This window comes from Elephas maximus, chromosome 3 (assembly GCF_024166365.1).
Source record: "Elephas maximus indicus isolate mEleMax1 chromosome 3, mEleMax1 primary haplotype, whole genome shotgun sequence".
Classification (NCBI taxonomy): domain Eukaryota; kingdom Metazoa; phylum Chordata; class Mammalia; order Proboscidea; family Elephantidae; genus Elephas; species Elephas maximus.
Genome location: NC_064821.1, coordinates 41,993,073 through 42,008,689, shown reverse-complemented (window position 1 = coordinate 42,008,689; position 15,617 = coordinate 41,993,073). Strand labels below are relative to the sequence as shown.

The 15,617-nt window shown below is 51.7% G+C and overlaps 1 protein-coding gene across 6 annotated transcripts in view; it reads right to left on the bottom strand.

Moving 5' to 3' along the window:
- PRDM16 (PR/SET domain 16) overlaps window positions 1-15,617 on the bottom strand; it is a 452,044-nt gene that overhangs the window by 53,208 nt on the left and 383,219 nt on the right. For all 6 annotated transcript variants that reach the window (XM_049877678.1, XM_049877673.1, XM_049877675.1 and 3 more), the window contains 2 exons: window positions 13,786-13,920; window positions 215-317 (listed from right to left, as the gene is read on the bottom strand). In XM_049877678.1, coding sequence (XP_049733635.1) covers window positions 215-317; window positions 13,786-13,920 — 238 coding nt within the window. The remainder of the gene's footprint in view (window positions 1-214; window positions 318-13,785; window positions 13,921-15,617) is intronic.

Sequence of the window (15,617 nt, the reverse complement as noted above, 5' to 3'; positions counted from 1 at the left end):
ATGCAGCTCAGATAACCCAAGGAAGGAGAAAGGGAAGTAGTTACGTGGAGCTGCGGAGAGGGTGGCTGTTTCTAGGGGGAACGGTTGCCCGGCGCTGGGATTCCAGCCCTCATTATGTAGCATGGAGGGATGAGGGGCTAGGGTGCTCCCGGGTGTCTCTGGGTGGCCCCTGCTCCCCTGTGGCGGGGGGGGGGTAGCCTTGGCGGGGGCTTACCATCCAGACTGGGCGGCATCGTCCCCAGGGAGTAGGCACCTTCCTTCATGTGCACCAGCAGCTCCTCGCCTGGCTCAATGTCCTTAATGACTTTATAATAAATCTAGGATGAGAAAGCAGAGAGAAGGCGTGAGTGTCTGTGGTGGTGGCTGCTTGCAAGCACTCAGCCCCGCGCCCTGTCGACGCTGCTAATTAGAGAGGCTGGCCCACGGGCCACTTGACCAGTCTTCTAATTGCTGCTAAGAAGTTCCCCTACTGAACATCCTCAGAATATGCTTGGTAGGACTGACGTCCTCTTTCAATTGTGTTTGAACAGTTTTCGAATATTTGTAAAGGGGTGCAACATTAAATAGGTGAGAACTGACCTCTAGCTTCCCAATAATCAGGGTATGCCCCTTCCCACCCCTCCAAAAAAAGAAAAAATCTGTTGCCATGGAGTCAATTCCAATTCATGGTGACCCCACGTGTTACAGAGTAGAACTGCTCCATAGGGTTTTCTTGGCTATGATCTTTACAGAAGCAGATTGCCAGGCCTTTCTTCCATGGCACTGTTGGGTGAGTTTGAACTGCCAATCTTTAGGTTAGCAGTTGAGCAAGAACCAATGGCAGCACCTAGGGACCTTGAGTATGTCCCGGGGTGGGGTGGAGGTGGGGGGATGATTCTTTTCATCACAAGTGGGGCCAGGCTGATTCTCAAGCTTCTTTCATTTAGTGTGTATGTAAGCGAGACATCTTTTGCCTCTCTGGGAGTGGTCTCGAGTCTAGACGGGTCATGAGTGAATTTAGACATTTATAAAGGTGACCATGAGCTAACGCAGAGGGCTGGCAGTTCAAGACACCACAGTGCTGAGGGCATCAGCGAGGGAAGGCGGAGGGGAAGCATGTGCCCAGTGGCTGGCCAGGGGTCTGCAGATAGGGGATACCCCTGAAAACAGGGGTGGGGGCCTAAGGGTAGATTTTGCAGCTGGAAAACAGCCCTGCGGTCTTGGGGAACAAAATTTGGAATGTTTTGCTCAATGCTCCGAGCAGCACCCTTGTGAATCATGTCAGCTGGAGCGTGCTGACGTGTCTCCTGAAAAAGGAAAGCCTGCCTTGGAGAGCCGAAGTAGCAGCCAAGATTAAGAAAACTCTAGCAATTCAGAAAGGGGGGGTATGGCAAGGGTCGTCAGGGATGGAGTCTGGGGACTGGATGCTGTAGGCCTGGGGCATCTAGAAGAAAACCAGGCCTCCTTGGCCTCTGCCAGACTCTGCACCTCCTGCCCTCTCTGGGGACTGGAACCTCCAGATGGGGTCACTTACAGGGGTGTCCCACTTCTCATGCGAACAGAGATGACACCAGGGAATGGCATATTTTAATCCAGAACCATCGGACAGGGGTGTACTTTGCTTTGGCTGACTCACTGCTTACCACCCCGCCCTGCATGTGAGCCATCAGCTCCCACTGAGATAATAAGGACCAAGGGGCCTCCAGGACCTGTATGTGCCCCCAGATGCCTGGTTGGGAGGCTGGAGAAAGACCCAGGCCAGGCCTATCAGCCTGGGGACCTCCGGGTATTGGTTCTTCCAGGCCTTTCTGGTTGAAAGGTTGTAAAGTGCCACCTGCTCATCCAGAGGGCCTAGGCTGAGGAGGAACTGTGCACAGCAGCCCTGGATGGTGGAAGGAGGACATCATCCATGTAAACCGGGATTGTGAGGACTGGGGAGGGAAGGGTTTCCGGGTGAAGCAAGTGGCAGACCTTGATGCGGGGTGGTGCTCCGGTTCCCCGCTCACGGGCCAGGCAGTAGCAGAGCAGGCTTCCCGGCAGCAGCTGGCCCAGACTGCTAAGCCCATGCCTGCTTGCCTCTCCCCTCTCCTCCCCAGAGAAACATCTGCACAGCCAGCTTCCTGATGGGGGGGTCAGACGCTTCTCCCTGGTGCCCCGAGGATGTGTTCTCACCGCTGTTATCTCCCCAGTCTCCTTCATCACAAACCCCCAGTCCTGCGGAACCCCAGAATACACCAATAACTCAAGTGGACAGAAGGGAGCCCCGTTGCGTCCCAGAACTGACTTGGGTATTATTCCAGGGCCCCAAACAGCGCAGAGTAGAAAAGCAGCCACGGGCATATTCATCTTATTAACGCACAAAGTTCTTTCCACGTCAGTCAGGGGCACTATTTTACTTGGCCATCATTCTCAGATAAGCCGTTAAAATAATGATAAGATTTTAAAATAGAGAATGCAAACTTTACCATTTAACTTCTCCAACTCAACGCATTGTTATTAAGATACTGGTTTTGTATCCTCTCAAAAAAAAAAAAAAAAAAAAACCACACAGTGGCTGAATCATTGTTTAAAAATATCAGATTTTCAGCCATTACATCTCAGTACAGGTCAGGGTGCGGCGAGGGGCGTCCAGCTTGGGGAAGAAGTCGGCACAAGTCTGCGGACAAGCCGCGATGACCAGCATCTGCCAGTGAGCGGACGCATCCAGCAAGCGCAATTGTAATGCTGGGCTCTGGTTGCCGGCCGGCCCGGGCGCCCGGGCGCAGGGTGAGAAGGGGCAGGCGGGTTCAGGGGCGGCTCCTCTCCCGCAGTCCCCGTTAGAGGGCAATGTTGGCCTGGCCACCGCCGCCCGGCGTCCCGCCCGCCCCGACCCGCGACCCCCGCCGCCCCGCACCGGCCCCGGGACGCAGAGGGCGGCTCTGACCTGGTCCCTGCGCGGCGCTCCGAACGGCCGCCTCTTCCGCGGTAGCCGGGGCTACGCTGCACTCGTGCCGGCACGGCGGCGGGGGATGGGAATGGGCGCGGTCCGCCTCCCTCCTCCGCCCCCACCGGCTCCCACCGGCTCCCACGGCACCCCCCCCCCCCCGCCCCTGGGCACCGGGACGCCTGGGACCCCACACCCGCACCCCGAGATCCGCCCTCCGAGGGCCGCCCGGAATCCCGGAACCCCACAGCCCTCAACGCCTCTGGCGGTGGGTACTCCCGGGACCCCACGCCACACTCCCACCCCGGCTGCAGTACTATCTGGCCTCCCCCTCCCACCTCCCGGAGCCACCCGGACTCTGGGGAACCCCTGCCCCACATCTGCCTCCTGGGACCCACTCCGAGGCTGCCAGGTTGCCCGGGATCCCCCGTCCGCACGCCCCCCTAGGGAAGCTCCGAAGGTCTCACGCGCGCGCCCTGGGACCCACTGGACGGCCGCGCCGCTCCGGCGCTGGCTGGAGGCCGCCTGGACTTTGAGCTGCAGACGGTGGCATTAATGGCTATTAGTGCTAATCGCAGGGCCGGGCCAGGAGGGGTGGTGGTGGTGGTGGCTGCCGGACCCTCCACTCCCCGGAGAGGGGGAAGGTGACCAGGAACCGCTGCAAACTTCCCCAAACTCAGCCCGCCCGCCTTTGCCATCGGAGGTCCACCCGGGCGACCCTGATCTGACACACAAGCGGGAGTTCTCACATGTTCCTAATAGCACAAAAGGCCTTATCGGCCAGACGCGCGCGCGGGCACAAGCTCAGATCCCTGGTCCGCGGGGTCTGGCGACTTCCCGGGACAAAGGCCCGGGCTCAGTGGGAGCTTGGCGGCAGGAACCGCCTGGGCCCTGTCTGCTGGTGGCAGAGACGGTACAAACTGAGCATTTACTGTACTGGGCGGCCCGTTCCAGCACACTGTAATACATTCTTGCAGCAGCCCCTAAACATTCCTTTAGCGGTTTAGAACCTTCCTTTCATTCTATGCCTCTCAGTCGGCCATATGCAGACCTGGGCAAGCCAGCATTGAGGATAGGCTAGGCTGAAGAGCTTGGGGCAGGGAGGGACACGGGGGAGAAGTTTGCCCTCAAGGAAAAAGAAATCCCAAGTCTCTTCAGTCCTCCCTGGGTCTTCAGGGAGGCCGACCAGCCACAGGAAAGGAAAAAGAACTGGGCATTTGTTTAGGTGACAGCGATGGAGAGCCCATGACTTTTTCTAAACAGTTGCATCCGCCCCAGTAATTCAGTCATGCCTGAGTCCTCCGTTCGTTCGGTACTGCTGCATAGGCAAGGCTGAGCTGGAGTTTTCTCTTTGGTTTACGGATCTGGGGGTGGGGAAGAGCTTAGCAACAGCTGAGTTTACTAGCTCCAATAAATGTCTGCTCTAAACGGCTTTAAAAAATAACGATGCCAAACAGGACTTGATCTGAAGTTAAGTCCTTGTTTCAACACTTCAGGTTCTGCCCGTAACGACAATGCCTTGATTGAATGCGGCCAGCACCACCAAGAACAGGGTCTCAGAATTACAACTATCTTTCGAGTGACCCTGCCTGTTTTCTTCCTCTTGTCTCTCTCTCCAAACACAGGCAGGCGGCTCCTTGTAGGTACACGGGGGGTTCTGGGGAAAATAAATAATGGCCAACTTCTCTACAAAAGGCAGAGAAATTGCTTGAGAAAAGTTGGATTTAGCACAGGTCGTATTCATTCAGATCCAGCCATTTCTGAAAATAAGCCTCATCCTCCCATGCCCCCCTCCCCCAGCTGTTTCAAATGTTACCAGTAAGGGTTATGGGTTTTACAGTGGCTGTCAGTTTGGGATTTTTTTTTCCTCTTAGAGCTCTGTTAAGTTTTTTTTTTTTTTTTAAATAATATCAAATTGATTTCACAAGAAAAGATACGATTTTCAAATAATAGGAAGACTTCAGTGCCAGAATTTCCCTACCTACTTAGTCTTAGAAATTTGTAATTCCGGTAAGTGAAAAACTCCATCTAAATGATCCCAGGTAGAAATTGCTAGATGGTGGATGAAAAGTCACAAGGACATATGGTAAGGCAATTCCTCCTGCTTCCCAGGGATGAATGGTTTTCTCAAAAAAAATGCAGAAGTGATCAAGTGGACTTCTGGGCTACTCTTTCCTCTTCGAGACCAGTTTGAGAAACTTTAAAGGAGCATTTGAATAAAATAGATGAAATCTCTTTCAGCGTGCTTATCTTAAAAAAAAAAAAAAAAAGAAAGAAAGAAAAATCCATCTCCCTCCATCCTGGATTTCTGAATCCAATTGTGTTTGAATTTGTTAAGGCTCTGGCATGGTGCAAGAGGGGTTTTTCTCACAAAGGGCTTATACGCATCGAACAGAATTTGAATTCCTCTAAGCCCGTGGCTGAAAAGCAAGTTCTCCTAATAACCCGATCGGTTGCTCGGCCTGTCCTCCCAGAGAGGACATGGGTCTGAGGGTTTTCCTGAGTGTTTCTTGTCTCCCAGGGACCCCTGAAAAGGCTAGGTGGGTGGCAATGCTGCCTTGTTGCTCACAGGTTTTGGGAGATTCACTGTGTACCTTAACGGCTTGCCGTCCCTAAACCGTGGGCCGTCTCCCTCTGGGAACAAGCTGGGGACACCCAGAACTCTGGGGATAGCTGAGCATTTGGTGTTTAAAAAAGAAACCTAGCGATGCTCTGGGGTCCAGCAGGGAACACATCCGAGGCCTTTATTTCGCTTTCTTTTGCTCTTGCGTTTGCATCCGGAGCCTTCTCCCAGTTGATCCGCTTGCCTGCTTTCTCAGAGCTGGGCAGGAGGAACGGGACAGCAACTGTGGACTTGGCAGTGTCCGAGGGCTCCGGGGACAGGCAGGCAATTCCTTCCTCTGCTCTAGGGAGGACAAGGCTACTTGGGGCGCCTTGGGATTTGCCACGTTTCTCTCTTTCCACAGGTGGCTGAAGAAATTTGATTTGTGCTTCAATCTTTCACATTTTTGTTGTTATATATTCTGGCACCTTCCCAGCAGCTCAAATATTTAAGACCTTCTAGGTACTTATCTTTTTCTTAGTTGCAAAGTTTGGCTCTGGATATTAATTGATGCATATCTAAATTATCGGTCCACACTGAAATTATCTTCATTGTTCGTAGACAGTTTCTTCCGATGAAGCGTTCCATTTGATAAAGAAGAAAAAGAATATAAATCCCGGTCAGCGATGACAGCAGGTAATTTATTCTTTGTTCCTGGCCAAAATGAGGCTCCGTTTCCTCCGAAGAAAGCGCTGTACAATGTGGCCGTTTTCTGAATCACAACAAATTTGATCGTGTTTTGAAAGTCTTTTGTCAACGGGGTGGGAAATGTTCAAATGAATCCCCCTGCCCTTGCCCTCCTCATTTCAAAGGAAAAATGGTAGCTAATTGTTGAAAGCCAACATTGAACCCAGCAAATTAATTGAAAGATTTTTAAATTAAAAAAATGGTGGGGGAACAAAAGCGAAGGGAGGAAGGAAGCGTGCTGGCAAAGCGTGATGGATGTCTGATGCCCCTTGTCAAAAATTCCAACCCCGGCAGATCACGCGCCCCGACAGACAAGAGGGACCGACGTCGGAGCAAAGGAAACGAAAGCAAAAGGAAAATGCCCTCCGTCGGAGCAGCACCAGGTTTTCATTAAAAGCCAGGGCTGGTTCTCAGGGGTGCAGGCTGCGTGGCTATCAGTCGGCTAATCTTCTAATAAAATGCCTTTGTATATCGCACTCTGAGAAAGAGATTAGCCTTGTCTGCTTCCACTTTGGGGAGACCCGGCCCCTCGTGTGCAGCTTAGTACACTCCGGCTGGAGCGCCTGTGGCCTGCTGGTGGCCGGCCCGGGCTTGCCTCCTACTCTGCCCCTGGAATTGCCGTTGTCCTTGGACTTCTCCTGATGCCCAGCCAGCCAGAGGGGCCGGGTGGCCTGGGCTGATTTCGCCTGTGTTTCATGGGCCTAGCTGGCCTTCCTGAAGTGCCCTGGGGGCCTGGAGCCTGCAGTCCTGCTCCCCAACTTGTGCATGTGACTGCAGCCTCATGTCACATCGTCCCCCGCCCTCTCGGCCACTTGACATCCTGCACCAGCCTTCTCTCCCTATTGAGGCAATGTTTTTTTTAAAAAAAAAGCACTGTGCCTTGAATAGGCCTCTTCCCACCTCTGCTTCCTCCTGGGGCACTTTCTTACCCAGCTCTTGTTTTCTTTTTGAACATTAAAACAAATTCAGGAACAGACACTGCCTGTGTCTCCAGAAATGTTTCTAACCAACTGGTTTGCTTGTAATTGTGGGAGAGAGAACCACCCAGGGGTGATGCAAATGTCTTGACTTTTCCAAAAAGAGGAGTGGGACCTGAAGGGGGGTCGGGAGCGGAGAGGCAATGTCGCTGGGAGGGGAGGAGTTGGGCCACCCAGGGGGAATTGAGATCCCTGGGGTCTTGGCTCTGCTTTCCTGTTCATGCTAAGATGACAACGTAAATGAAAGGCCCTATCTTAGCACCCCAGGGGTGACTTCAAAAATGCTGTTATCCCGACCACCCCCAAAAGTCTGGGAGAAAGGCTCTGTCTCTTGGCTGTCTGCTGCGGGTGTTTTGTTCCCATTGGTGACCGGCCTAGGCCTTTGGTGCAGGAGGACATGCCTGGTGTGAAGGCGGGGCACCCTTGGCCATGGACTGTGCATGGCCTCTCATGTGTACAACAACCACAGGCACCTTTCCGGTGGTGGGGCCAGAATCCACGAGGAAATTTCATGGCCCCGTGTGGCCTCTGCTGCTGCTCAGCTCCCTCATCCTGTGCCCCAAGGCTGAGGGCAAAAGGGGTGTCAGGGTGATGAGGTGGTCACTGCTCCCCTGAGGCCCACCAAGGCAGGGCACTTGTGGTGTCTCAGGGGAGGACCCTCACTGCACAGACGAGCATACAAGCCAGGCCAGTGAGCTCTTCCCTTCAGTCCTGCAGCCAAGGGGATGGCACCAGTTTTCCAGGAGCCAGTGACAGGCTAGTGGTAAGGTGCCCCTGGCCAGCTCTGTGTGGGGAGGAAAGGCGGGGAGCCTCTGTGCCTGTGCCTCCCATAGCCCTGAAACCCTGCCCACCAGGCATCCTTTGGCTGGCGGCATCAGGAGTTGGCTCATTGGAGCAAGTCCTCTGGGGAACTTGGTGGACACACACTGACCCCTTCCGAGCCCCAGAGTCCACTTTTTCTCGTGTCTGCCTCTCCCCTCCCTCCCTCCAGGTCTCCATACTTCTTCTGCACTGAGGCAGGGGTCTCAGGGCCTGTGGGTGGGGATGTGATCAGAGATCTGAGTAGGCTCCTGGGGGATCAAGGCCTGGTAGGTGGTCAATTTTACCTGTGAGTGCTCCAGTGCCTGGCTTCCTGGGCTCCTGAAGTGCCCCAAGACATGGCTGGAAGCACTTTGCTGCATGGAGTTACCCAGGAGGGGTGTGACGGCCGTGTCCACCTCCAGACCCCAGAGCACAGAGCCTCAGGGGCATGGAGGCTGTGTCAGCCCCAGAGCACAGAGCTGCGGGAGTGCGTGGCCGTGTCCAGCCCCAGAGCACAGAGCCATGGGGGTGTGGGGACTGTGTCCATCCCTAGAGCACAGAGCTGAGGGGGTGTGTGGCTGTGTCCACCCCTAGAGCACAGAGCCACGGGGGTGTGGGGGCTGTGTCCACCCCCAGAGCACAGAGCCTTGGGGTTGTATGGCCATGTCCACCCAAAGAGCACAGAGCTGAGGGGATGTGGGGGCTATGTCTATTCCTAGAGCACAGAACCACAGGGATGCGGGGGCTGTGTCCACCTCCAGAGCACAGAGCCACAGGGGTGTGGGGGCCATGTCCACCCCCAGAGCCACCCCTAGTTATGTGACCCCCTGCAGCCAGTGGAGGCTGGGAGGAGCCCGGGATGGGCTGAGGGGGATGCCAATGTCCTCGACCTCCCTCACGCTACCCATGAGTTCATCTGTCCTGAGACTGTCTGGAGGCCAGGCATCCACATTTGCAGGAGTCCTGACGCCACTAGCAGAAGGCTCAGATGGAAAACTGAGCCAGATCCCTACCCGTTTGCCAGCCTGAGCTCCCAGTTCAGCTCTCCCCTCTGCCTGCTAGGGGGCGCGTTTTCCTGATGGCTGTGGCTTCAGGAACTTTCTCTTCAAGAAGCTGGAGCCGCCTCCTGCCCATCGCCTTTCTTCTCTGGAAATTAGGATTAGATCATGTGTCTTGAGCTTCCAGACAGCATTCGCACTTTGCTGAAGGAAGTCATTTCCCCGCTGAAGACTCTGGCAAAATGGAAACCGTTTATGGATCTCAGCTAGGGAGTCCTTGCCTTTGGTGTCCGTTTGGTATTGGGAGGTGTGTGTGTGTATGTGTGAGAGACAGGGAGACAGAGATAGAAAGGGTGGGATAGAGAAAGACAGAGAGATAGAGAAAGATATCGTTCACTTATGTGTGTGTGAAAGACAAAGAGAGAGAAAAAAGAGCGGGAGAGACACCCACAGAAAAAGGGAGGAAGAGAAAGTGATGGAGAGACAGAGACAGAAAATATTGTTCACTTATTTGGCGGGAGAGAGAGACAGAGATATTGCTCACGTGTGTGTGTGAGAGAGAAAGAGTGAGAGAGATTGTTCACATATGTGTGTTTGTGAGTGTGTCTGAGAGAGAAACATTGTTTACGTTTGTGTGTGAGTGTCCATAAGGGCCAGGGGACCCCAGTAGAAACTCTGGGGATCATGGGAAATCTGAGAAACCCCATTAGTATAATACAATGCTTCCTTTTCAAAGAGAAGCCTGTCTTCAAAAATCTTGGTTTTGTTATCGATATTTCAGGAACTTTTTATTTTAGCCACTTGGAGGGTCAAAATATCACTGGCATTTGGCAGCGACCTGCCTCTCTGTGGTCGGGACCGGGGAGCAGGAACACTTCCTGTGTATGAATTGACTCGACATCCATTTTTCTGGGAGACTATTTAAAAAATAGTTTAAAATCTAGCACATCCCTTTTAAAGAGGTATTTTTAAATGTCATTTATCCCATCAGGAAATATTTATTAAGTACCCATGTGCTTCCGAGAGTAGTTTTTCATATTTTTGATAGAGTTTAAAAATTATCATTGTTATCAGTCAAAGGAAAATACATCCTACAAATTGGTGATTTCTTTGGATGTTTGAAATTCCCAGTTGAGACTTTGGAACCAGCAGCCAGATACCTGAAGGTGCCCTCAGCCTGTCCTCCCTGGCCCATTCAGCCAGTCTCCTCACGCCCAACACTGGTGCCTGCTCCCCAGGATATTCGAAGGCTTGCTACCACACAGCTTATTAAACTTGGAGGTGAGCTTTGCAAGGCCATCAGATGGATGGAACCTTCTCTATGTGCCTTAAATCCAATTCCCCTTCACTCAAATTTCACTTTCATCTGGAAGAAGGAAATTTTTTTTTTTAACATTTGCATTTAATTTTTACTATGATTCTTTTTGCTTATTTCTGTACTGTTGTTGATGTCAGGTGCTGTTGTATCAACTCCAAATCATGTTGTTGTCAGGTGCCGTTGAGTCAGTTCTGACTCATAGCAACCCTGTGTGCAACAGAATGAAGACACCACCGGTCCTGTGCTCTTCTCACAATCCCTGTTATGCTTTGAGCCCATTGTGGCAGCCAGTGTGCCAATCCATCTAGTTGAGGGTCTTCCTCTTTTTTGCTGACCCTCAACTTTACCAAGCATGATGACCTTCTCCAGGGACTGATCCTTCCTGACAACATGCCCAAGGTATGTGAGACGCAGGTTCACCATCCTTGCTTCTAAGGAGCATTCTGGCTGTACTTCCTCCGAGACAGATTTGTTGGTTCTTTTGGCAGTCAGTATTCTTCGCCAACACCAAATTCAGAGGTGTCAGTTCTTCAGTCTTCCTTATTCATTGTCCAGCTTTCGCATGCACATGAGGCGACTGAAAACACCTTGGCTTGAGTCAGGGGCATCTTAGTCTTCAAGGTGACATCTTCACTCCTTAACACTTTAAAGAGGTCCTTTGCAGCAGATTTGCCCAATGCAGTGTGTCCTTTGATTTCTTGACTGCTGCTTCCATGGCTGTTGATTGTGGATCCGAGTAAAATGAAATCCTTGACAACTTCAATCTTTTCTCCATTTATCATGATGTTGCCTACTGGCCCAGTTTTGAGGATTTTTGTTTTCTTTATGTTGAGGTGCAATCCTTACCGAAGGCTGTGGTCTTTGGTCCTCATCAATAAGTGCTTCAATTCCTCTTCACTTTCAGCAAGCAAGGCTGTATCATCTGCATATCGCAGGCTGTTAAAGAGTCTTCCTCCAATCCTGATGCCCTGTTTTTCTTTATATAGTCCAACTTTTCAGGTTATTTGCTCAGTATACACATTGAATAAGTGTGGTGAAAGTATACAACCCTGGTACACACCTTTCCGGATTTTAAACCACACGGTACCCCCTTGTTCCGTTTGAATGACTGCCTCTTGGTCTAGGTACAGTTTCCTCATGAACACAATTAAGTGTTCTGGAATTCCCATTCTTCACAATGTTTTCCATAATTTGTTATATGATCCACACAGTCAAACGCCTTTGCATAGTCAATAAAACACAGGTAAACATCTTTCTGGTATTCTCTGCTTTCAGCCAGGATCTATATGACATCAGCGATGATATCCCTGGTTCCATGTCCTCTTCTGAATCCCGCGTGAATTTCTGCCACTCTGTTGATGTACTGATGCAGCCGCTTTTGAATAATCTTCAACAAAATTTTACTTGCACGTGGTATTAATGATATTGTTTGATAACGACCCCATATGATAGAGTGGAAATGGCCTGTAGGGTTTCCTAGGCCATAATCTTTACGGGAACAGATTGCCAGGTCTTCCTTCTGAGGAGCTGCTGAGTGAGTTTAAAATGCCAACATTTTGGTTAGCAGTTGAGCACCTAACCAGTATGCCACCAGAGCACCTTTATTTCTGCATTACTTTTTGCAATAGGGAAGAACAATTTTTTTCCAGAATTTTGGTTTTAATTAAAGGTCATAGATGTCCCGGGGGCAGAGGAGGATTCATGCTCAAGGTCCCTTCCTGGTGACCAGTACCAGCTGGGTCCAGTGGAGGGACTGGGTGGCCCAGATGGAGCCCAGGACCAAGTGGAGACTCGACAAATGCGGCAGCATTACCCACAACATCCCGGGGCCTCCAGACCTCCCAAGTCATGGCCTCTGTCTTTCTTCTGCAAAATTGTCTCTAAAGTCAAGAAGCTTGGGACCTGTTTGATGGCTTACTTAGGCCACATGAGACTGTAACCTTTGTTACGCGATCTTCAAAAACATCTTTTCTTCTTCTTTTTAATCTAGGGCTCTACACACAGGATTGGGTGACCTTGCTTCACAACTTGTCACCTGTGTGGGTCTCCATTAAACTCATTAAGACTCATAGTGGCCCTATAGGACAGAGTAGAACCGCCCCAGAGAGTTTCCAAGGCTGTAATCTTTATGGAAGCAGACTGTCACGTCTTTCTCTCATGGAGTGGCTGGTGGGTTCGAACCACCGACCTTTCAGTTAGCAGCCAAGTGATTAACCACTGTGCTACCAGGGCTCCTTGAGTGGGCCTATGGGTTAAGAAAACCTAAGGCTCTACTTTTGTTCCTTTAACAGCCACCTAGGACGGCATTTTTACATATATATTTTAATTTTATTGGATTGAAATTTATGTATCACAAAATATTTGCCATTTCAACCATTTTTATGTGTACAACTCAGCGACATTAATTCCATTCACTATGTTGTGCTACAGTTACCACTACCTGAAAACCATCTTTTAAAGCAATAGAATTCTTTTTGCAAATGAAGTCGCACAGATAACCCCTCAAATATTATAGAGCCAAAGCAAACCGCACTGATTGAGGAGGGCAGGGGCCCCTAAGGCCCCTAAGAGGAGTTGGTGCTCTTGTGACATAGAGTAAAACCATGGCTCAAAAGGTATGGGAGGGTTCTCAGGAATCACAGACAAATTAGAATTGAAGGACTCGACAGAGCAGCCTCAGCTCTGCCCTCATGGTTCTCGGCTCTGGAGGCCTTCTCGAGGCACAGAACCTTCTATCTTCTCTCCTGATGGGCTGGTGGGTCTGGACCAGTCAGGTGGAGGTGGTGTCACCTCTGATGCCTGCAACCTTGGGTGGTGAGAACAAGCCACCAATCAGGAGAACACAGTAAGCTGAGGGGTCATGGCCTTCCTCTGGTGGCCGGGGCAGGAGTGCTGGCATCTGGGCTGACTTGGGACACCTCATCACAACCACATAGCTCAGGAATAACATCAGTTCCCTCCCAGGGGGATGCTGGTCACCTCATCAGGTTGGCTGGGCTGCAATCTTGGCTCTCAGGGGCCTGGGGCAACTGCCTGGTACCTCCAGCCAGCCAGGCACTGAGCCCACCTATAGAACTTGGGTAAGCAGTGCCATTCAGCCACAGTTCCCGTGCAGACAGTTCCTGTTCTCTGTGGCTCTTGTGTTTCACCGACAGTGGCATTTGCAGGGATAGGAATGCCTGAGGTCTTGGATGTTGGTGACTTTTTCTTCACGCCAACTATCACCTCCTGACTTAGGAGCCCTGGTGGCCTTGGATGAGGCCATAGACAGAAGGCACCAATGAAGCATTAACAGGGTGCATAGAGGGGGCAGTGCTAAGTGAGGCCGTACTGATGGGCTCCCCAGAAATCCAGTGCCTCCCAAGTGTCTAGTAGCCACTTCCACTAAGACCAGCTTGGCAAAAGGACCCACCTGAGAGGGACCTCCCCTCGGCACCCCCAATCAACTTTGGTGCCTTCGATTGCACCAGGAAAGGCACTGCGTGCAAGCTGGGACCTACCTGCTCGTTGATCTGGCACATGGTAAGGTTCTGGTCGTCACAGGAGTAGGCCACTCGGATGTACTTGAGCCAGCTGCCAGCCCCGGTCTGGTTAGCATCCACACAGAACTTCTCACCACCCAGGTCTTCTGAAATCTGCCCAGGAGGAAAGAGAATAAGAAGGGTTAGAGGCATCTCATCTGCTGGAGTCTACATGCTTCACATCTGCCCAACAAGCAACCAGGTGGTATGGGCTTTAGAGCAGGAAAGCAGCTCACTCCTAGACGCCAGCTGGCTATGGCCTGCCCAGCCCACCCATGTTCAGTAGCTTCTACTGATCAACAGAAAGGCTGAGGGCTGGCTTTTCTGTTCTCACTGAGCAGCAGTTCACTGCCCTGACCAGGCGACAAGGAGAACCTCAACATTGCAAAATCTCCACCATGAAGCCGTTCCCTGGGGAGAAAGCAAAGGCCACTCAAGCTAAGAACAGAGGCCTGGGCACAGGGGAGTTGCTGCACTGGGCTAGGGAAAACATTGCTGAAGGTTAAGGTGTTGTTGGGGTGTGTGGTTGCATTGGGGTCTGGATGAGTGTGTGTGTGTGTGTGCTCGAGTACATACACACTCGATCTGCTTTCGCAGTACCCTGAAAGCAGCAAAGGTACTTTGTTTTGTTATCTACAGACAGGGAAGTTTCAGTTTGACACCCCGGCAGTGTGCAAAAGCCTGATCTCTCTCATCCTGCCCTCAAAGGACAAGGTCAACCTTGCTTTATCCTAGTTTATTTTGTTCTTGCTGTGTCTTCAGAAGCTGCTCTGGACATGCTGGGAACCTCTTGGGAGTGTGTCTCTTACTTGCCATGACTACCAGGCCTGCAAGTGGGCCATTTACAAGGAGACCTGACTGACTGGCTGACCACTGCTGAGAGAGAGAAATTCCCAGAGAGCAGCTGGACAGAGGGATGGCAGTTGCAGGTGAAGTGCCGAGGGCTGGGAGGGAGGGACCTCAGTGGCCGACCTGTGCTGTTCAGTGCCTGGTGCTATTCTGAATCCAGGGCGATTAAAACAGCAGCATTTTGGGGGAGCTTCCTGAGCGGACCAGCCTTGGCGCAGAGAAGAAGGAAGCATGGGAGGAAGGGCAGTGGGCAGGGGCTGAAGCCACCACCATGCTGAGGTCCTGGAAGTAGAGGGGCTGTGTCCAGGTGGGCAAGGGCATATAGGTTGGCAGGTATGTCCAGGTGTTGGGGGGGTCCAAGCAGACACGGGTATCCAGGTGGACATAACTGTCCACGTGGGCAGAGGAGTCCAGGTGGGCAGGCGTGTCCAGGTGGGCAGAGGCATCCAGGTGGACAGGTGTGTCCAGGTGGGCAGGTGTGTTCAGGTGGATGGGGCATCCAGGTGGACAGGGGTATCCAGGTGGACATAGGTGTTCATGTGGCAGGGGAGTCCAGGTGAGCAGAGGTGAGGGAAATATGGAGTTAGAAGGACTAAGTGAAGTCAGAGTAAGGAGGAAGTGACATGTCCCAGCAAAAATGGAGAAGGTAATGAAAAAACAAACAGAAAATACCAACTGTTGGCGATGATGTGGAGCAACGGGAAACTTTGTGCATTGATGCGGAAATGTAAAATGGTGCAGCCGCTGTGGAAAACATCGTGGCAGTTCCTCAAAAAGTTAAATACAGAATTACCATGTGACTCAGCAATTCCACTCCTAGTTATGTACCCAAGAAACTTGAAAGCAGCAATGCAAACAGATACTTGTACGCCAATGCTCATTGCAGCACTATTTGTAATAGCCAAAAGGTGGAAATAATACAGGTGTCCATCGACAGATGAATGGAGAAGCACAATGTTGTC